Source organism: Pogona vitticeps, chromosome 1 (assembly GCF_051106095.1).
Source record: "Pogona vitticeps strain Pit_001003342236 chromosome 1, PviZW2.1, whole genome shotgun sequence".
Taxonomy (NCBI): Eukaryota; Metazoa; Chordata; class Lepidosauria; order Squamata; family Agamidae; genus Pogona; species Pogona vitticeps.
The window spans coordinates 94,523,859-94,542,386 of NC_135783.1; the positions used below are offsets into that span (position 1 = coordinate 94,523,859).

At 39.4% G+C, this 18,528-nt stretch overlaps 1 protein-coding gene and 1 long non-coding RNA gene across 2 annotated transcripts; one reads left to right on the top strand and one right to left on the bottom strand.

The window, feature by feature from the left end:
- Positions 1–2,385: 2,385 nt before the first annotated feature.
- CCN6 (cellular communication network factor 6) lies at positions 2,386–14,679 on the bottom strand. The gene is made up of 5 exons (XM_020805334.3): positions 14,561–14,679; positions 8,312–8,615; positions 7,277–7,525; positions 5,015–5,208; positions 2,386–3,402 (listed from the first exon to the last, which is right to left on the bottom strand). Exons 1-5 carry the CDS (start codon positions 14,636–14,638, stop codon positions 3,121–3,123), a joined length of 1,107 nt encoding a protein of 368 aa, XP_020660993.3. The 5' UTR covers positions 14,639–14,679; the 3' UTR covers positions 2,386–3,120.
- Positions 5,209–5,879, top strand: LOC144586568 (uncharacterized). Its single transcript, XR_013541454.1, has 2 exons — positions 5,209–5,274; positions 5,768–5,879. It is a non-coding gene; the product is annotated as an uncharacterized LOC144586568 (long non-coding RNA).
- Positions 14,680–18,528: the final 3,849 nt, after the last annotated feature.

Sequence of the window (18,528 nt, forward strand, 5' to 3'; positions counted from 1 at the left end):
ATTGAACTGAATTTCAAGTCACATATATAGTGGTTTATTTCTTGCCCCTCTATTAATACAGTGTTCCTTTTAATTTGTGAAGTGGACCAGGGATCCAGCAGAAAGTAGTCTACCTGGAGGAAAGAGGTCTTGTGATACTTTTCACTTTAAAGATTTTATCCTCTTTACAAAACAAATAATTCACTGATGCTTCTTTACTGGAAAACTTTTGGTCCAACTTGGTATTAGTAAAACTGCATAAAATAATAGTACATCAGATAAAAGTTTGTATATTCAGTTCTCATTGGATTGCAGCTGATAGGATATGGCATAACTTAATAGTTGATAATTGAATTGTTTTGTTCCATGGGTTTAAGGGAGAAAGTTATCAATATGATCCAGTGCAAAAAAAACCTGAAGCACAATAGCCAAAATCCTGTTGCTTACCACAGTAAATCACACTGGAGTAGGCTCATTGAATCAAGGGGCTTTTGAGAGTCAAATGCTCTGTAAATTCCATTGATTCGTATGGGCCTAACTGTGACTTACTTTACTAGAGTAAGTTGAAGTTAAAACTGGTCCATTTGAACCAATGGAACCTGGAGGAGGACTCTGTAGATTTTCATTGATTCAGTGTGTCTGATCTAGTGTGATTTACTATACTAAGTAATAGGATTTTGGTCATTTTTATATTGATATTAGGGAAACATAACAGTGAAAACATTTTACAACAGTACCACTGATCATCAACAAATATCACACATATTGATATAGTGCTTTTTGGACAGACTTTCTTTTCATTGCATTTTCAAATCTTTAGAAAACATTTCATGGTTATTTAACTGGAATATGCATTCCACTTTTTTGATTTTAAGTTTTTATTGATTTAAAAAAATATCATTGACTCTGACTTATGCATTCCTCTCAGCATTTTCTTCTACAGTGCTCCTTGGTAACACAGTACAGTAGATATACATAAAACTACTGCTAATACACAATACCAGTGGTGCCTTGCTTAACGAGTGCCTCGTTTAGCGATGAATTCACATAAAGATGTTTTTTTTAGAAAATAATATGCACCGTATAACGATGTTTCCTATGGGCGATTTTCGCTTAGCGAAGTTTGGGACCATGCTTCGCATAACGAATGCGATTTTAGGTCCCCTGCTTCACTTAACGATGTTTCTTTTTTCAATTTAAAAAGTGTCTTAGAAGGGTCAAAAACTGTTCTAAATGCTTGGATTTGTTAGAGGACCCCCTAAGTCATGTGCAAACCTGATTTGGCTTTGATCTGACTTTTCGTTAATTTATGGTGATTTTTTTTTCCGGCCCATAGGAACCAATGGACCTGTCAAAATCTGACAGCTCCATGCTTTCCTATGGGGGAGAAAACAATTCACAGTAAATTAACGAAAGTTCAGATCAAAGCCAAATCAGGTTTGCACATGACTTAGGGGGTCCTCTAACAAATCCAAGCATTTAGAACAGTTGCTGAGTCTTTGTTAATTTTTTGTGAATTTTTTCTTCCCCCATAGGAACCAATGGAGCTGTCAGATTTTGACAGCTGTCAAAAGTTGGGGGGAAAAATTCACCATAAATTAATGAAAAGTCAGATCAAAGCCAAATTAACTTTTGCATCCGTTTTAGAGGGTGCAGAAGCTAATCCAAGCATTTAAAACCATTTTGACCCTTTTATGACACACTTAAATTTGCAAAAATTGACTTCACAAAGCCATTGAAATGCATTGAGTCAGCTTCAATACATTCCAATGGAGGAAACATTGTATCGTTTAACGATGTTTCCTATGGGTTTTTTCGCTTAAGGACGGCAATCCGTGCCTATTGGAACGGATTAACCGGTTTCCAATGCATTCCTATGGGAAATGGTGTTTCACATAACGATGTTTCACATACCGTTTTTTTTTTTTTGAACCAATTAAAATCATTATGCGAGGCACCACTGTACAGTTCACTCATATTTACAACTCTAAGAACAGATGGGACAAAATACATAAAAAATGGCAAGAGGAGAGGGGGAGAGATAAATTCGGGTAAACATGGAAGGTGACATCAGATTACCAAAATCCCTTTCATAAACAAAGAACCCAAACTCATGATCTGTGTAGATAATGTGCCACTGCTATTAAGCAAACCCGCACAGGTATCTCATGATCAACTGATTTAATAAGCAACTTTATAAGCTTATTTAATCAACTGATTTAATAAGCATCTCAAGATACAAAATAAACTAACAAATCTCCAGAGAATGAAGACACTGGAGCTGATCACCAATGTGCACCAGCACACGAAATATCTAGGTGTTTTGATTCCCAAGAACATATGACAAATAGTAGACCTAAACCACTTTACAATATTAAAAAAAATATCCCAGAAGCAGAACAGAAGAAATTGTTAACACTTTGTTTATTGGGGAAATAACCATTCTCAAACTACTATAAATGCATTATCTCATACTGTATACACACTATGAGCATACTGGGATATCTAGTACAGATCCTCAAGAATCTTTTCACCTAAATATATGCACTTTTCTCATGGTTTATATGGAGAACATGCCAAAAGCCTCACATTACATGCAGCAAACTAGAGCTATCTGAAAGGATGTAGGTCTCCTAATTTTATATTTATAATGACATATTTACAGCTATCAAGGCATGATACTGTTTGGGAGAAAAGCTGAGTCCACTAAATGGGCAGAAGGAAAAAACAAAATCATCAGATAGGTGGATGCCCTCAGTTCTGTCTCTGCCCTGTAGATGCCCCGGTTGTTATAGCTGTACAGTGTGGAGGCATCTGGGATCAGAACTGAGAGGTGACTCTTACACACACTAAGCCCTCACACTATGACAAATCCAAAGTTAAAACTGGAGGCAGACCAGTAATGTGGCATGAATGGGTTAATATGGGAATCCATTTATCAGCTACTTCAATTTGTTACAGTAATAATAAGAATTCTGAGGAGCAAGTTCTTGTATTTTAAAAAAAACAGCTGGTTGAATTCATTCAGCACTTTTAATTTCAGGCACTGCTAATAGCCAATGTTGCCAAATTACGGTAAATGACCAAGTTACCGTACATCTTGGAGGAATGTTTGATCTACCACAGTACCATTCACATTTTCTATAAAAGCCTGAGTTCAGAAAAAATATCTCCTGGATCATTGCATGTCTTCTGACAGACACAAGAGGTAATCCACATCATCTTCCACTTAAAGCTTCTTTCTTTGGGGCAGTCAAACTGTACTGTAATCATTGTAGACTTATTAGGTATGCAACATCTCTTATCCAGGCAGATTCCACAAAAAGTAGGTTTGTATTGTTGTCTACTTGTGCATCCAGAAAATGCTAGTTTCTCTGCTTTAGCAAGCTGAAATGTAGGGCGACATGTTTTTCCTTTAGGGATCTTAAAATATAAAGGAGGAAATGTCCCAGTGTTATCTTTCAAATCATTTATTGTATTGCACAAGTAAATAATAGTGGCATTCAGATCAAAATTTTAGTTACTCTCACAGCAACTAAAGATCTAAGACAATATGTCAACTTCATATTCTATTGTGTCGTGCTGGCAGTTTAGCGGCTGGAGCAATCTGAAACGGGCTAAATAGGATGTGATCCTCGTACCCAAGTGGCATATGGACCTCAAGCAACATATTTGTCAACATATCATTTTATTTTGGTTTGCTTCTCGAATACACATGTTTAAAAAATAATTTCATTGCCTTGGCCTCTCCACAGAGTTGAGAAGGTTTTTAATTTGCTAATATCCTGAAGTGGCAAATTAAAAGAGGAGAGTCCTTTTAATACATTGACTATAATTTGGGAAATGGCTCAAATCAGAATGATCCTACTTTCACCAAAAAAGTTGAAGCCGCTGAGAGAGGCCAGAAAGGTGCAGGTAGGACCACTCTAGGGCAGGCTGGCTTCCTCCAGCAAAGACATCTGATTGCCATCTTTAGGATTGAGCCAGCCCATTCCTGAAGTAGACAAAACAACAGATTAAACACCTCTGCAGTCAATCTACTCATTTGAGGTTTTGCCAGTTCAGTATCCTGCTGCTTTCAAAACCCCTGCAACATGATCTGAGGGAAATACCGTAAATCAGTGATGTCTAATATTCATCCCAGTACATTTTGTATATCACCATATTTGAAAAAACACTAAGCATATGGCTTTGGGAAAAATCTAGTCTGCTGGCAGCAGAAACTTACGGAAACTGACTCAAGGGCCTTCAGCTGCACTTCTGCAAAGAAGAATTAAAAATCCCTGCTTATCTAATTAGATACCATTTGTAGGAAGGAAAAAACCTTACAGGAAAAGAATTGCTTGTTTCTGACAGATTTGCTATCATTTCCATTTTTATGCCAGGACACAGGATAAATAATCCACTCAGGCTCCCGTTGTTGTACAGCAGGAATACATCTTGCATTCACACAATGCACACGTGTCTGCATGTACAGATATACTAATTCATTCAAAATAACAGTTTTTTAAAGGTGTAAATGGCTTGGCTCTAAGCTACCCAAAAGACTGCATCTCCCTTTATGAACCTGCTCGGGCTTAAAGATCACCTGGGGAGGCCTTTCTCTTGGTCCCACCACCCTTACAGGTGCACTTGGTGGGGACACAGGAGAGTCATCTCTGTTGCTGCTCCCCGACCTTGGAACTCCCTCCCACAGGAGGCCAGGCTGGTCCCATCTTCCTTCCGCAAGCAGGCAAAGACCTTTCTGTACAGGTAGGCTTTCTCTTAATAACTAGTGGCCTGAGAGGGATTTTTAAATGGATTGTTGTGCTCTGTTGTTTTAAATGTGTTTTAGTATTGATTTTCTTACCTTTTTAAATGTAATACTTGTTTTATTCTGTTTTCTCATATTTGTATACCTACTGGTTTTTAGCTTTTAAATATTGTCTTTTTAATTATGTAAGCCTCCTTGGGTTCTTTTTAAGGTGAAAGGCGGGATAGAAATAAAGAAATATTTTTCCCAAAGGAAAAAAAAATATTTTCTTTTGTAATGTACCTTAAGTGTCCTTGGAAATTTTGCTTGACATGGTTGAATGTAACACAGTCTCTTTTCCTTCCTCATTTTGCATTTTGCATTTTCATTGGTTACTCTGTCAGATATACCTATGCCACAGCTTTGAGAACATGGTGTCCAGGGGGTAGCTTGGACCAAGCATTTCTTCTTCAAAACAAGTGGTAAACTTCTGAAAGCTAAAAGGCAGAAATATATTTCGAATTATATCTTGCAGTAATGGAGCCCACTTCACCTCTTGACAGGTACTCAGAAATAAGCCAGCCAGAATAATAATTAAATATGTTAGATTCACATGACTCTTGGGCTGTTACATGAATTAAGTTGCACAAATTAGGTCAAAGTTTGCAGAACTGTCCAACGGATTTGTGCCACCTCCAGTTCTATTATATTTTATGAGGATTTGGCACCTCAGTCCCAAAGACTTATATTTTATAGTTTGTTTCTGCTGATTTTTTATTTTTGACTTGTGACTCATGTCTACTGTAAAAAGCAAATATTTCCCTGGATTTTTTTTTTTTAAAGGGTAACATTTGACTACCTATGCAAAACTGGATTAAGAACATCTTGCCCTGAACCTACCCAAATGCATGTGTTGCATTTTGTTCTGCATGACTTGCTATTTTTTAAAAGAGGATTGAAGCTGAGAGGGTGCTTTTTTTGCCATGTTCCACTTTCCAAGATTCTGAGCACTAATAACCGTGTATATTAAACCTGCCTTTTAAATTTTTCATGTAGCAAAATCCTGATGGAGTTCTACAGAACGATTGACCAGATCTGAAGTCTGCACAGTTAAGAAGGCAGAGCAGAAATATATGAGGGTACCTGGGAAGTAAGCAGCAGCCTTAAAATCTCAATGCAGGAAGCACATTTTAAAAACTGGCACAAATCTGAAATAAATAAAGCAAGGTTACAAAGCTGTGCATTTGTATGTAAATTCATATTTATTGTACATAAAAGGAATGGTATTACTGTAGAATTCATTAACTAAGTGCATGAGGAAAGCAGGAGAAATAGTATGTTAAAACAAAGCTTCACATTGGGCAAGTTATTAAAAAATTAACGATTAATTATAACTTTTCATGCAAACCATGCATTAATAGCATATAAATTATAAACTGCTTGGATTATCATGGAAGTTTCCAGTATTTTCGTAAATTGAAGTTTTTCCTGCAATTGTTTATTTAGTCTAAACTGTCTTTTGTCAACTTCTACTGTGTTGCTACCTAATACTCATTCAGAAAGCAACCAAACAGGAGTAGAAAAACTATCATCTGTAACAGTGAGTGGCTGCTTTATGCTGTGTATCTAAACTAGCTATTACTTCCTGAAAGCCTTTCTGTGTTACAAGTCATTCTGTTTAGGATCACATGTTTGATTGGTGTCTTTCTGCCAATATCCTTGAGGTAGCTGAGAAAACCAGAAAGCCTGCAAAAATTTAAATCTGAAACAGGGTTAGGGAATCCCATTCTCTTACAATCATGTGGAGGTGTTAGGAAAACCTGATAAACATCCCATCTTTCCCCCTCCATCATTGTGTTTATACACTATTTTCTAAGAATCAATATGCATAACTGTACAACTTGATAATATAGAAACATGCATTTGAACAAGGAGAACAAAATTTTACTTCACTAGGTAGGGGGCTGGCAGGCAGACACATCCATAATATCTCATTAAGCATAAAAACCTCCAGGACAAGAGAGGATAGTAAAATACAACAAACTTCTTTTCTTGGGAAAACAGGTAATAACAGAAGAGAAAATCCTCTCTTTGGTTTGCAAACACAGGAAAGAAATTTCAGATGCTCTACATTTTCTCTATCATGTAAGATGGCGGTGCAATTTTTAGATTGGTTCTCTTTGTAATATATTTGAGATAAAAAATGCATCAGATTCTTTTATGCTTTATAGGTATGTTCTGGAGGTATAAACAGCTTTTATTTTATTTTATTTGAGAAACTAATAAAAGATATTTTATTTTAAACATAAAAGATATTTTATTTGATAAGCAAAAATATCTTTTATGTGCTCTTATGCATCCTTGAGAAATACAGTTGTTTCCTTGATTTTCAAATTTGCCCTTATTTTTAAATTATGTTCCCAATAAGTACCAGAAATTTCTGCTACCTACTGATGGAAGGAATATACTAAGAACTCTCTCTTCTTTATGGGAGTGTTCTTTCTAAAGGAGGAGGAGGAAGTAGTGAAGTCACGAAGAAGACATTACCAGTCTAGCTTTGCCCACCTGGCATTAATCGGTAACCGGTCGACTGTTGCTCCTTTGCTTTTCCTGAACCACATTTGAAGTGTGATTGTGCCAATTTCTTTCTACTCTTCTGAGTGGCACATTCATTAGGTGCTGACTTAGGGAGGAATGCAGGTGTACATCCAATTGCACCATTTACACACAGGCATTTATATAAAGGTGAGGGCTGGAAATCTTGGCCATTGCTATAATGTATACCATTGAGCTCACAGCCTACTGCAATCATATCTGGAAACAGAAAAAAAAACACAAGAGAGAATAAGTAAATTCACACATCTTTGTAAGAAGCTCAATCCTATCCAAAGGTAAATTAAGGTTGTTCACATATTTGCTAGTTATTGGTTAAAACAGCAGTACAATGTATTGGCTGCTTGGACAAATTTTAGTGGTGAATAGTAAGTTAAGAAATCTCCATAGGCATTATCTGTTGCATGCTAAGTCACATGGATCGGTTTGCAGCAGATAATACCTATGAAGACTTCAAATTACAGCAAAAAGTTACACGGTTTATGTAACATTCTGGCCAATGAGAGAGATGAGAGAGATGTGTATACAGTATCATAGTTAGCTATGTTATTAAATAATTGTGAAAATATCTAAGGCATGTTGCTGCCTGAAACAGTGCAGACATGGTACTCTAGTTCAGTTAGTCTTTTTGGCACCTAAGCCAGAAAATGTAAGAAGGCCTTCTTCCCCTCCCAAGAGTAAAACTACAATCCTAATGAAGTAAATAACTAACCATTTGCTGCCCTTTCATGACAGACAGTTTTATTCCTGCAGCATTCATCTCATTCTTCCTAATGAGATGACCGGTCCTGTTTTGTACCTATTACTTCTATAGATCCAGTGGACTTGACTTCTATAGATCCAGTGGACTAATGATAGTAGTACCCTGATTGTTTCAGAAATTATTATTGAAAACGTCCTCATTTACTTCAGACAGACATCCAAGTGATTCCTTAGGATTCTTTTTGTTCCCATTTTATAGAAAATGCAAATCAAGGGCAGACTTACATGCACACACTCCTCTTTCATATTGAGGTTTATCGGCTGAGTAGTCACAGTAGAGCCCCTTATGAGGGTCACAGACCTCCGCTTCATTACAGAGCTCCCCAGACTGCTTGGCACACATCTTGCAACATCCACAGCCATCCTTTACTAGGCTGACCCCAGGGCTGCAGTTTGGCATGCGGGGGCACCTGCAGGGCCAGTGACATAACTCTTTGCGCTGACGAACCTCGTGGCTTTCTGCAGCTTTTCCTCCAGCCTTTTCCCCTTGCTGGTGCTGCTTCCGGTCACCCTGCACCCTGCAAAAAAGCTTTCATAGGCAGACTTATCTGAGAGCTGGAAAATTCCAACAAAGATTGGAAATTGATTAAAAGTGGTATGGTAGTTTTTGGCATCCGCATATTGTTGGACGCCAACCCCCATCAGTCCAAGCTGTTGCAACTCGTGCTTAAGAACTGCGGGGTTGGTTTTTGTTTGTTTAGTCCAGCAACTTTTTTCTCTTTTTTTTTTTAAAAAAAAAGAAAATCTACTGTGGTTATTCAATACCTAGCATTAAAGGGCAAGCTTTTATGTCTTGCAAGATTCTTTATCATGCTGAGTATTCTTGTTTGCATTGATATTACTGAGATCTATTTCCCCTTTCCCAAGAAAATATGGCAGACCATGCCTGAGAACAACAGAAATTTCCTTTCCCAGCAGCTTATAAATTGAGAAGCAACCCATTTGGCCCCTCTGCTCCCACACCATCACTGCGATGAATTTTTTAAATGACAGCGTTGGAGCTCAAGCTCATCTTGGAAATCAGCACGCTCTCTTCAGAATGATTCTTAACATAAAAAGATTGGTTTTGTTATATCAATGTCACAGTGACTTTGATGGGTATGTTAAAGTCAATTCCTGTTTAAACAAACATAAGGTGAGTAGATCCTTGCCCACCTCCGAACTTCCCTTTCTTATCTTCCTCTCCCTGGAACAGATGTGGAGGGCTCCAAGGGAAAGGGAGCCTTTCTGGGAGGAAGGTTGCTGTTGCTGGCAGACAGGGATTGCTAGATACAAGCCTAGGTCTTTGTGTCACTTTCCCATCATATCAAAGCCACTGAAGCAAATGCTATCCATATCTCTCCCCAGATGTTGGTCCCACTCAGTTTAGTTGGGTTTAATTTTAGGTAAGGACATGAAAGACTGCCACTAAATGTGACAGCCACCCATTTTTCTCTCTTTAAAAACTGCTCCCATAACTCTTGGCCCAGATACAGTATTTTTCCTAAGATCATTTAGGACTGGCTGCTAAGGCAAGTGTACGATACATATATTAGCTCTTTCACCACCATTTCTTGGTGGAAGACAACATCTTGAAAGTAAATTGTTACAAATAACTATTTATGTGTAATTTACTTCTTTTTTTTCAGCAATGAAATTATAAATACATTGTGTGATGATTCTTACTTAGTGATAATCATCATTTTGTGGTATAACTAACTTTTTACAATTATAAGGTGTGTTTGCATTAAATGGTGAAAGAAGAGTGTTAACATGTTCCCAATGCTCAGTAGGAAATGGTCCATGCTACTATCTCACCATTGTCTAGTGCTCTTTTGTGAGTGTTGAAGTCACAGCAAGATGAGAGAAGTGTGGGGTTTGTTTGGTTTTTTTTTACAACATCATCAGTGTATCATTCAGGTGTTCTTTTGTAGCAACTAAAATGTAACTATTTTAGTTGTTTTTGAGAAACTGGAAGTCAATTTTTACTTTTTAAAAACTGAAACAGTATCTCATGCTTAGGGTCTTGCAGCTGAAACTATTATTTCAAGGTACCTCCCCAAGTTGTGGAAACATTGGAGCACAAATGTATTGTATTTATGAATACAATAGCACTCGATCCTCAGTGCTATTCCCACAACAGCCAATGGACCTGCTACATCTGTAGTTACTCCTCCTCTGAGTCACGGCTGGACCAACCAAGAGACTTTGTCATGACAGAAAATTTGTACTGCTTTTCTCTAACAGGAGCAAGAAGGGGCTTAAGAGGGATTAGAATAGAGTAGGATATCTGCATCATAGGTCTCAGGCCACTGCCTCACTCTTTAGTTGTTCTGGCACTGCCTGCTGTTTTTCATACAACCAAAGAGAAAAATCAGTATAAATTGGACTTCAGGTGAGACATGTGCTTTTTAAAAATTATTTCCCTTGGCCTCTTCTCAAAGACTCTTAAGAGCCAAGTCAGACAGGCCGTTCCAGATACAGTAGTCCTTTCATTGGTACCACCTTAAACTATTCATGGAGCCCAAGACATTTTGCTTCCTGAGGCATGGAACAAGATGGCACCTACTCCATATGCAAATACTAACTGAACTGGCCGTCAATTTGTTCCTCAATACTCCCCCTGCTTAAAGTCACCCGCTGTCTGAAAACATCCAGAGCTCCTGCCTTCCGCACTCCTGTGCTGCCACTTCCTGACACCTGCTGCCTGGGGTGATTGTCTCACTCTCCTAATAGTATGCTAGATTGTGCACATTTAGCGATGGAGCTTCATTGACATGGCATAATCCCATGTGAGGCACTACATTCCTTGTCATCTATTTCTGGCCGACATGAATATCAAGAGCTAGTAATTATTCTCTTCTATACACACCAGTGGAGTTCCTCAAAGAGCACTGGGACTTTCTAAAACAGAGAGCCTTTCCTTTCCTTGGGACACATGCCATGTCATCTTGTTATCTGGATAAAGATTTGCCCTCCTTCTGAGCTTAACCACAGCCATGTCTAATGTAGAGTGACACTGTTAACACTGCTTTCCGTTTAATCTGAAACAGAAGCTGGGCCCCTTCTCAATGTCTCTCCATAGAAATGGCAAGGAGTGAGCAGGTCCCTCCTCCACCACAGACATTGATAGGTGCAGCAATATGCAGTAATGATGATGATGATGATGACAATGATGTGATATCTTTTATATTTCTTATCTTTCCTATGGATGGATGGAAGCAGCTACACTGCTGGCAACCACCATCGAGCTGTCCACCAGACCAGCTCTCATGCCTAGCTGACCTTTGAACCATGGCAGGAGTGGCCGCAGCTGTGGCAGGGGGCTTCCGTGGCCCTTGAAGGCGCCGCCTCCAGTGGTGCTCCCACCACACTCCTACTGTGATGCACATTGGGCACCATTTTAAACTGTAGTAAGGCTTGCATTATGTGAAGCTGTGCAAGTAGCTCCACATTCCACCCTGTGTTTTTTTTTTCTGGTTGTGTAGTTGTAGTCTGGAGTTCAACTGCTTGCTCAGCCATGAAAACTCTTTCAGTGATGGTACTGATAAAACCACTCCTTACATAATTTCACACACCTCAAAAATCCTGTTAGGGTTGCCACAAATCAAAAGTAACTGGACAGCATGCAAGAGTAATAAGCTCTTGTATCCAGCTGCATACCACATGGAAGCCAAATATTTGAGAACTGGCACAGAGTTGGAAGGGACTCAGTATGAGAGCCTCAACACATGAAAAGGAAAATCTAGTCCTAGCAGGAGAGGATTTGTTTTAAAACAGCGCTTTCAGCTTCAGCAGCCTTGCAGTCCTATAAAACAAGTTGCAGGAGTTCTTCAGGAAAACTACTATATACAGCAGGAGGTTAGTTTTTCCAGCTCTTGTCTTCTAAAGACAAACGTCTAATATCTCTACAAGCAGCAATGCTGGTGTTGTCCTTCTCAATAAGCCATCTATTAACCATGCTGGAAAAAAGGGACAGCAGTGCTAATAAAGAATACTTCTACTGTCCTCGCTTCATTTATTGCTCAGAACCAGTTCTCTTCCAGTCCTCAGGCAAGGAAAGACAGACACTGCAATTGGGGGGGGGGGAATACTTGGAATGAATCCAGACAAGTATGAGTCAGAAATCATTGTCACAGGCAGCAACGAACTTGCTCTGTGCATTCACCATTGCAGCAGTACAGTCTGATCCAGTGGAGCTGCTAATAAAGGCCAAGGCGGTCTTGCCAGTTGGGTGGCAGAGGTTGTGAATGCTTCTTTGAAAGAAGATTGTTTTCCAGTTCAAAAGCAGTTATAAGACCTTCATTGAAGTGAACTCCACTAGATCCACCACCCTAGAAGACTGTGGGCTAATTTGTACTCTTCATTTTTTATAGTCTTAGGACAAATGGCTCTATTTCTGAAACTGATTATTTTGATCTTTTCCAATTTTCTATTCAGAAATCATCTGAGAATAGAAACAGGCTTGGTTGTCTTAGTAGATGACCAAATCCTCTCCATAAGTGTTCATTTTTCCTGTAAAAGAGTATTCCTAAGCATGTGTACTCACAGATGGCAGGTGGCTTCAGTATGGAGGAGAGATCACTTTCTTTGTTCTGCTGGATTCCCATAATAGAAGACCATCAACAAATCTGGTCCCTGAAATAGTCTACACACCTTCCTGAAAATAAACTCTGTTGAACTCAGTGGGGCTTACTTTTGTTAAAAGAGGCATTATCTCACTCACTCACTCTTTAAATTTATACCTTAGCTTTTTGCCAATATCAAAATAGTCTGTCAGATAGACTTTGCCTTAAGTCTTATCTTTCCTATGGATGGATGGAACATCAACAGTGGAGACAATGGATGGCTTCAAAGTGCACTGAAGACTTTACTATTATTTATTACTACTGGTTACAGTAATAATAGCAGTAGTAGTGTATTTTATTCATGCGTGTACACACACACACACACTCTCTCTCTCTCTCTCTCTCTCTCTCTCTCCAGAAACTAATAGTTATATTTATATCTCACCTTTCCATCAATGAGTTCAAGATGGTATATAGGTGGCTCTCCCCCTGGCTCCAATTTTTTTTCTCACAACAATACTGTGAAATAGCTTGTGGTAAAAGAGAGTGATTAACCCAAGATTTATACCTTAAACCGATGGTCCCCAACCTTGGGTCCTTAGATATTCTTGGACTACATCTCCCAGATATCCTTATCATCACAGCTAGTGGAGAAAGCTTTTAGGAGTTTTAGTCCAAGAACATCTGGGGACCCAAGGTCGAGAATCACTGCCTTAGAGTTCATGGCTCAGTGGGAATTATACCCTAAAATCTCTCAAATCCCATTCCAATAGTTAATGGTCAAACTAGTGACGTGACTTCTGTTTCACTTTATTGCCATTAACTTAGTTTGGATATATCCAGGCGATTGTGACTAAAATCACATATATTAATCACTAATATAGTTACACAATAATATGCAACAGTGCACTCCAACTTGGTTATACGAAGGCTTGAAAAATATGATCTGAACTTGAAGCTCCTTGGACTAAAAATGAACGAAATCATGTTTTAAAACCTTCAACATGAAGCCAGATTGAAAATTTTGTTCTAAAGCTAATACCTGGAAATATATGAAAATTATTCCTTAGTGGCATATTTGGACATCCAATGAATAGTTTGCTTTACTTTTCAAATTCCAGAGGCCCAACATTACATGACCTGAATATATTAAGCCTGCCTATTTACAGCCTAAATATTTTGTGGCTTTTTTCTTCCCTTGTTTGTTTTTACTCTGTCCACATCACACAGACCTAATACACATATTTTCTCCATGCAGTACACCCAACAGAATCGAAAATGAAGCACTGTGTATCAATATCTTAAGGACAAGGTAATTCTAAGTGAAATATATATAAGAAGTAAAATGAAGTAATAAGGAATTAAGGAACAATTTTACTTAAATATGAAATCAATGACTGATGTAAATCAGTAGTAAATTAACGGCAGTTGATTGAGGCTTGTGTTTGAAAAATTGTATTTTAGTTCCTTCAGCATTTATGGATGGAGTGGAATACCTCCCATTCCCATGTAGATTTTGTTTTTATTGTTTATTCAAAATTTTGTAGATTTAGTTCAAAAACAAAGTGTTTTCCTAACAGTCACTACCTTTATACAGTATCTTAAGTAGACTGTGCCACAAACAGGACCTGAGCAAAAGACAGATGTTTACTTGTGTTGGTGGGAAATAATCCATAAAGACATAAAGTTTGTAAAGCTTTCCAGAGACTACAATGTAAAAAGCACACCGGTCTCTAAGAATATTATAAAAGCCTCAAATCAAAAGAAATATGTCAAACTTGCAAGTGATGCAACAAGACTTTCATAAGTAGGAAAAACTTGATATTATGCACACACCGTACCCTTAAATAAACTTTACTGGCTGGTGGATCATAATGAAAAGTTCCAGCCTTTGTCCTGGAAAGGAAATATTTTTAGAAGAACTTACCTGTGGAGGAAGAGCAATTATTAGGATGGCAGGGATGAGGAGCCACTGCATGTTCCTCTGAAGGCAGAAATAGAACATGGAGAGTTGAGTGAACAACTTGGGCTGTGTCAGAGCCAACACTGTACACAAAGTCTCCTCTGTCTCCTCAGAAAACTTCCTCTTTTTAGCACACTAACATATTCACTTGTGGAATCCTTCTCAGAGAACCAGCTTCGTCCTGAGTCTCCAAGTAGCTCCCTCTTCTTCCTGAGGTTATCATTTGGGTTATGGTAGTGTGACTGGGTCTACATGTACTTTGGGGGAGATTGCATTTATTTTAAAGCCATCTTCTAAATGTCAAAACATTTCCAAGACCAAAGCATTAAAGCACCCTGGTTTTCAAATTTCTTAGAAGCTGAAAGATATGCTCATGGCTATTTCTGAAGTCTGGTTGTCCACACTTGAAATAAACAGGACCTGTTTGGAAGCAGTGTGGAAGTAACAACACTGGGATGTGGCAGCCAGCCATGGAGGAAGCAGAAGGGTGAAAAAGGAATTTACTACTGATTTAAAAAATGCCTTTATCCTAAAGCAGGATTAGCACACTAGGTGACATTTGGAGAGCTCTCATTCATAGGGTCCCCATAAGTTAGAGGTGACTTGATGGCATGGAGCAACAACAAATGTGGCCCTTCAGATGGTTTAACTTGCAACTGTCATAATCCTTCTTCATGAGCAATGCTTACTGGTATTAATTGGTAATGTAGGCCAGAAGAATCTGAAGTATTCAGAGTGCTCTGGAAAGCCAAAAGCAAATGTACAAGATCAAATACCCCTCCCCTTATTCCAACAATGGTTCACACTGAATTGAGAGCTCTTGCATTGCTGATCCAGAACCCTTCCTTCCATGATTCACTCCTTTCCATGCAGAAAGATGAACCAACTTCTTAGCTGCAAGCCTGGCACTTCCTTATCTCTGCCAGGCATGCTGCTGGCATTGGCAGACCATCTCTCTGGACTGTGGAAGTCATGAACAAGGTGGCCCATACCAGCGCTGAAGCTGCTAGGTTCGTTGATGGCATGGAAGCTTCAGATTCAGAGGTGTTGCATCTGGCCAGGGTGTCTGCCCTTACTGGCTCCAGGGTATCTAGTTTAACCATCTCCAGAACATTCTTTGAACCCCAAGGCAGGATTCAAGCTATGTGGGTCCTCCTCTGGCTCCTCAACCTCTAAGGGTGCAACTACACTGAAAAGCCAAATTGGAGCAAATTGAATTTGTTGTGATTTGATTTGCAGCCTGTATTACATTTGAAATCACAGTCAGTACTCACACAGGGACTGTGGATTGATTCAGGTGTTCACCATTCATATTGGATGCAGTCCAATTTATATACCAGCCCATAGCCTCCTTTCCTTCCTTGCTTCCTTGCTTCCTTTCTTCCTTGCTTCCTTCCTCTGGTCCCACCTCTGCCAATATGATAATAATAATAATTTATAGTCATTGTAAGTATATACACAATATACCCATACAACGAAATTCACAGACACCCAGAGACCAGACACATGCACACACATAAAATTCCCCAAACACTCCCCACCCACTAAAAGTCCCTCACTAAAAATACAAACATCTACACCACAGGCCAAGTAACACAGTCCAACTAATTATTCACTACTGGTGGGGAGTTAAATACAGGAAATAAATAAATCCAATAACCCAGCGATAAGATGACAGAGTGATCTAGCATTTATCTCATATGTGTAAGATAATTTTCGTTAAAATTTTAAAATTTGGAAAAATGATTGGAAGAGAAGAAAGAATGTGGGGCATCTTTTCCCAATCCTGAACATCATGACCACCTGCCTATGTCACCAAAATGCCACCTACAGACACATGCCTTGTCTTTACAAGAATGTATCACACCTAACCACATGGGGGGGGGGAGCCCATTCGAATCCCAGCCCCACCTCCTCCAGCAAGCACCAACTCAGAGGCAGCACCCAGGCTTCCCTGCCCTGCCCCCCCCCAGGCACTGCCTCTCAGTAAGCATCTGCTGGAGTAGGTGGGGCTGGGAGATGCTGAACATCTTTTCGGCTGAAAAACGAACTGCTACGAATTGCCACAGTGGCAGTGCCCATCTCTAGTCAAAAGTCCAGATTGCTGCTGGCTGTAAAGCATGTGACAGCCCTCTCCTGCTCTAAGGGACAAATCCCACAGGTCACACTAGGTGAATAAACCTAAATCCAGTCTTCCCCGGGCCTGCTTTTTCTGAAGGACGGTCTAAAACCCATTCCACTGAGTTATTTGAAGAAGGTGGTAGTTACAGAACAACCTGGGATTAAGTTAGGTCTCTAAGAGACATGGGAGACAAGGGTTGTGTTCTCTGACCATGAAGCTGGAGGTAGTGAACTTGGCACAAATATAAGAGTTGTTTCACTTCCTGTTCTGATAGCCACAGATCTGGCAGAACAAAGGTAATGCCTTAACTCAGAACAATGAAGTCAAATGTCCCTTCTCTTCTGGAACAAACCAAGCCATTTCAGTGCTATAAATGTGTGACCAACAAAGCAACTGTTGGTCCTGCTCACTCCTAGGACTGTACCACAAGACCTAGGGGTGTGTTTGTAAAATGGCAAAGCTGTCAGACCAAGGTGTCACTGCAGCAAAATGTTTGTCATCAAATGTAAGAAAAATAATTGGATTCGCCCTCCCCCACGTTCTTTCTCTTCTTGAATGCAACTCCCGGTGAGTCACTTCTGCTCTTTAAAAAAAATGGCTAAGAATTTATTCAGGCTAATCTCTCTCCCAGGAGCTCTAAACTGAATCCTAAAGTGCCCCACAGGATTCTCTGCCTTCAAAGATTTCTAAATAGCAAAGTTGTTGTATACCTCCCACAAAACCTAAGATGCTGTGCTTATTAGTGGGAGCTGGCGTGGCTGAATGGGAGACTCCCCTTTGTCAACTGAAAATCGTAGGTGTCTGTTTCTGGGAATAATGTCTGGACTTCAACTCTTTCTCTGGAATGGGGTGGGTGACTGTAGCCTTCTGAATGTTTCTTGGCCTTCAGCTCCCATTGATTCCAGCCTCCAATGGCCAATAGTGCAGGATTATGGGAACTGCAATTCAGCAATTCCCAAAAGGCCACATTTGCCCAACACAGTTTTTTATGATACTTTATCAGGAGTCCTGATTTTGTTTCTGTAAGAAAGCATTGAAAACCTGGTCAGGCTGATCTACAACATTTTGCTGCCTGAGGCAAAAGATAGGATGGCGGTCCCTACTCCACATACAGGTGATAAACAGATGGGTGGTTTAATCTTATTTTGACAGTAGCAATGGCATTGCATCTTCCTCGGTATAACAGATTAGCTTAAGTGGCAGCTTGCTTTCTGAACAGGAAGCTTGGGTGAAATTAAGCCTAGCTAGGCCACCAGGGTTTCAAAGTTCAAACAAGGCTTTTCTCTTGGATGAGCCACTTGTAGGTGTCTGTCTGTCAAGTGGGACTCCCAAACAGAGTTACAGGACTTGTAATCCAAAAATTCCAAATGACACATCTCTCTTGCAAATTGGTCTGCTGACACTGAGGGCCATGAGGCACCTTCAGGCAGTCACCAAGGGCTACATATTCCAGGTGTCATGGAAAGTCTTATTATTATTGTTAGTTATTTAGTTTATCTTTTTTTAAATTTTTACTGCCTGGGAGAGGGAGATGTCTTTTTCTGTCTCATATGCCAAAAGAACTTAGATAGCTTTGGGAAATATGCACACTGACTTTGCTTGGTGTTTATTGGTCACATAGGAGGAAAGAACTTCTCATCTAACTAACTTGCTTGCTTCTCCTTTAATGACCACTTGGTATACCTTCCTTTTTTCTTTAGCTAGAAAACCACTCCCATTGTTTTGCCTTGTTGCTGTCTGGCTGTTAAGATCATCAGGGGAGGCCTTTCTCTTGGTTCCCACCATCTTCACAGGTGCATTTGGTGGGTAC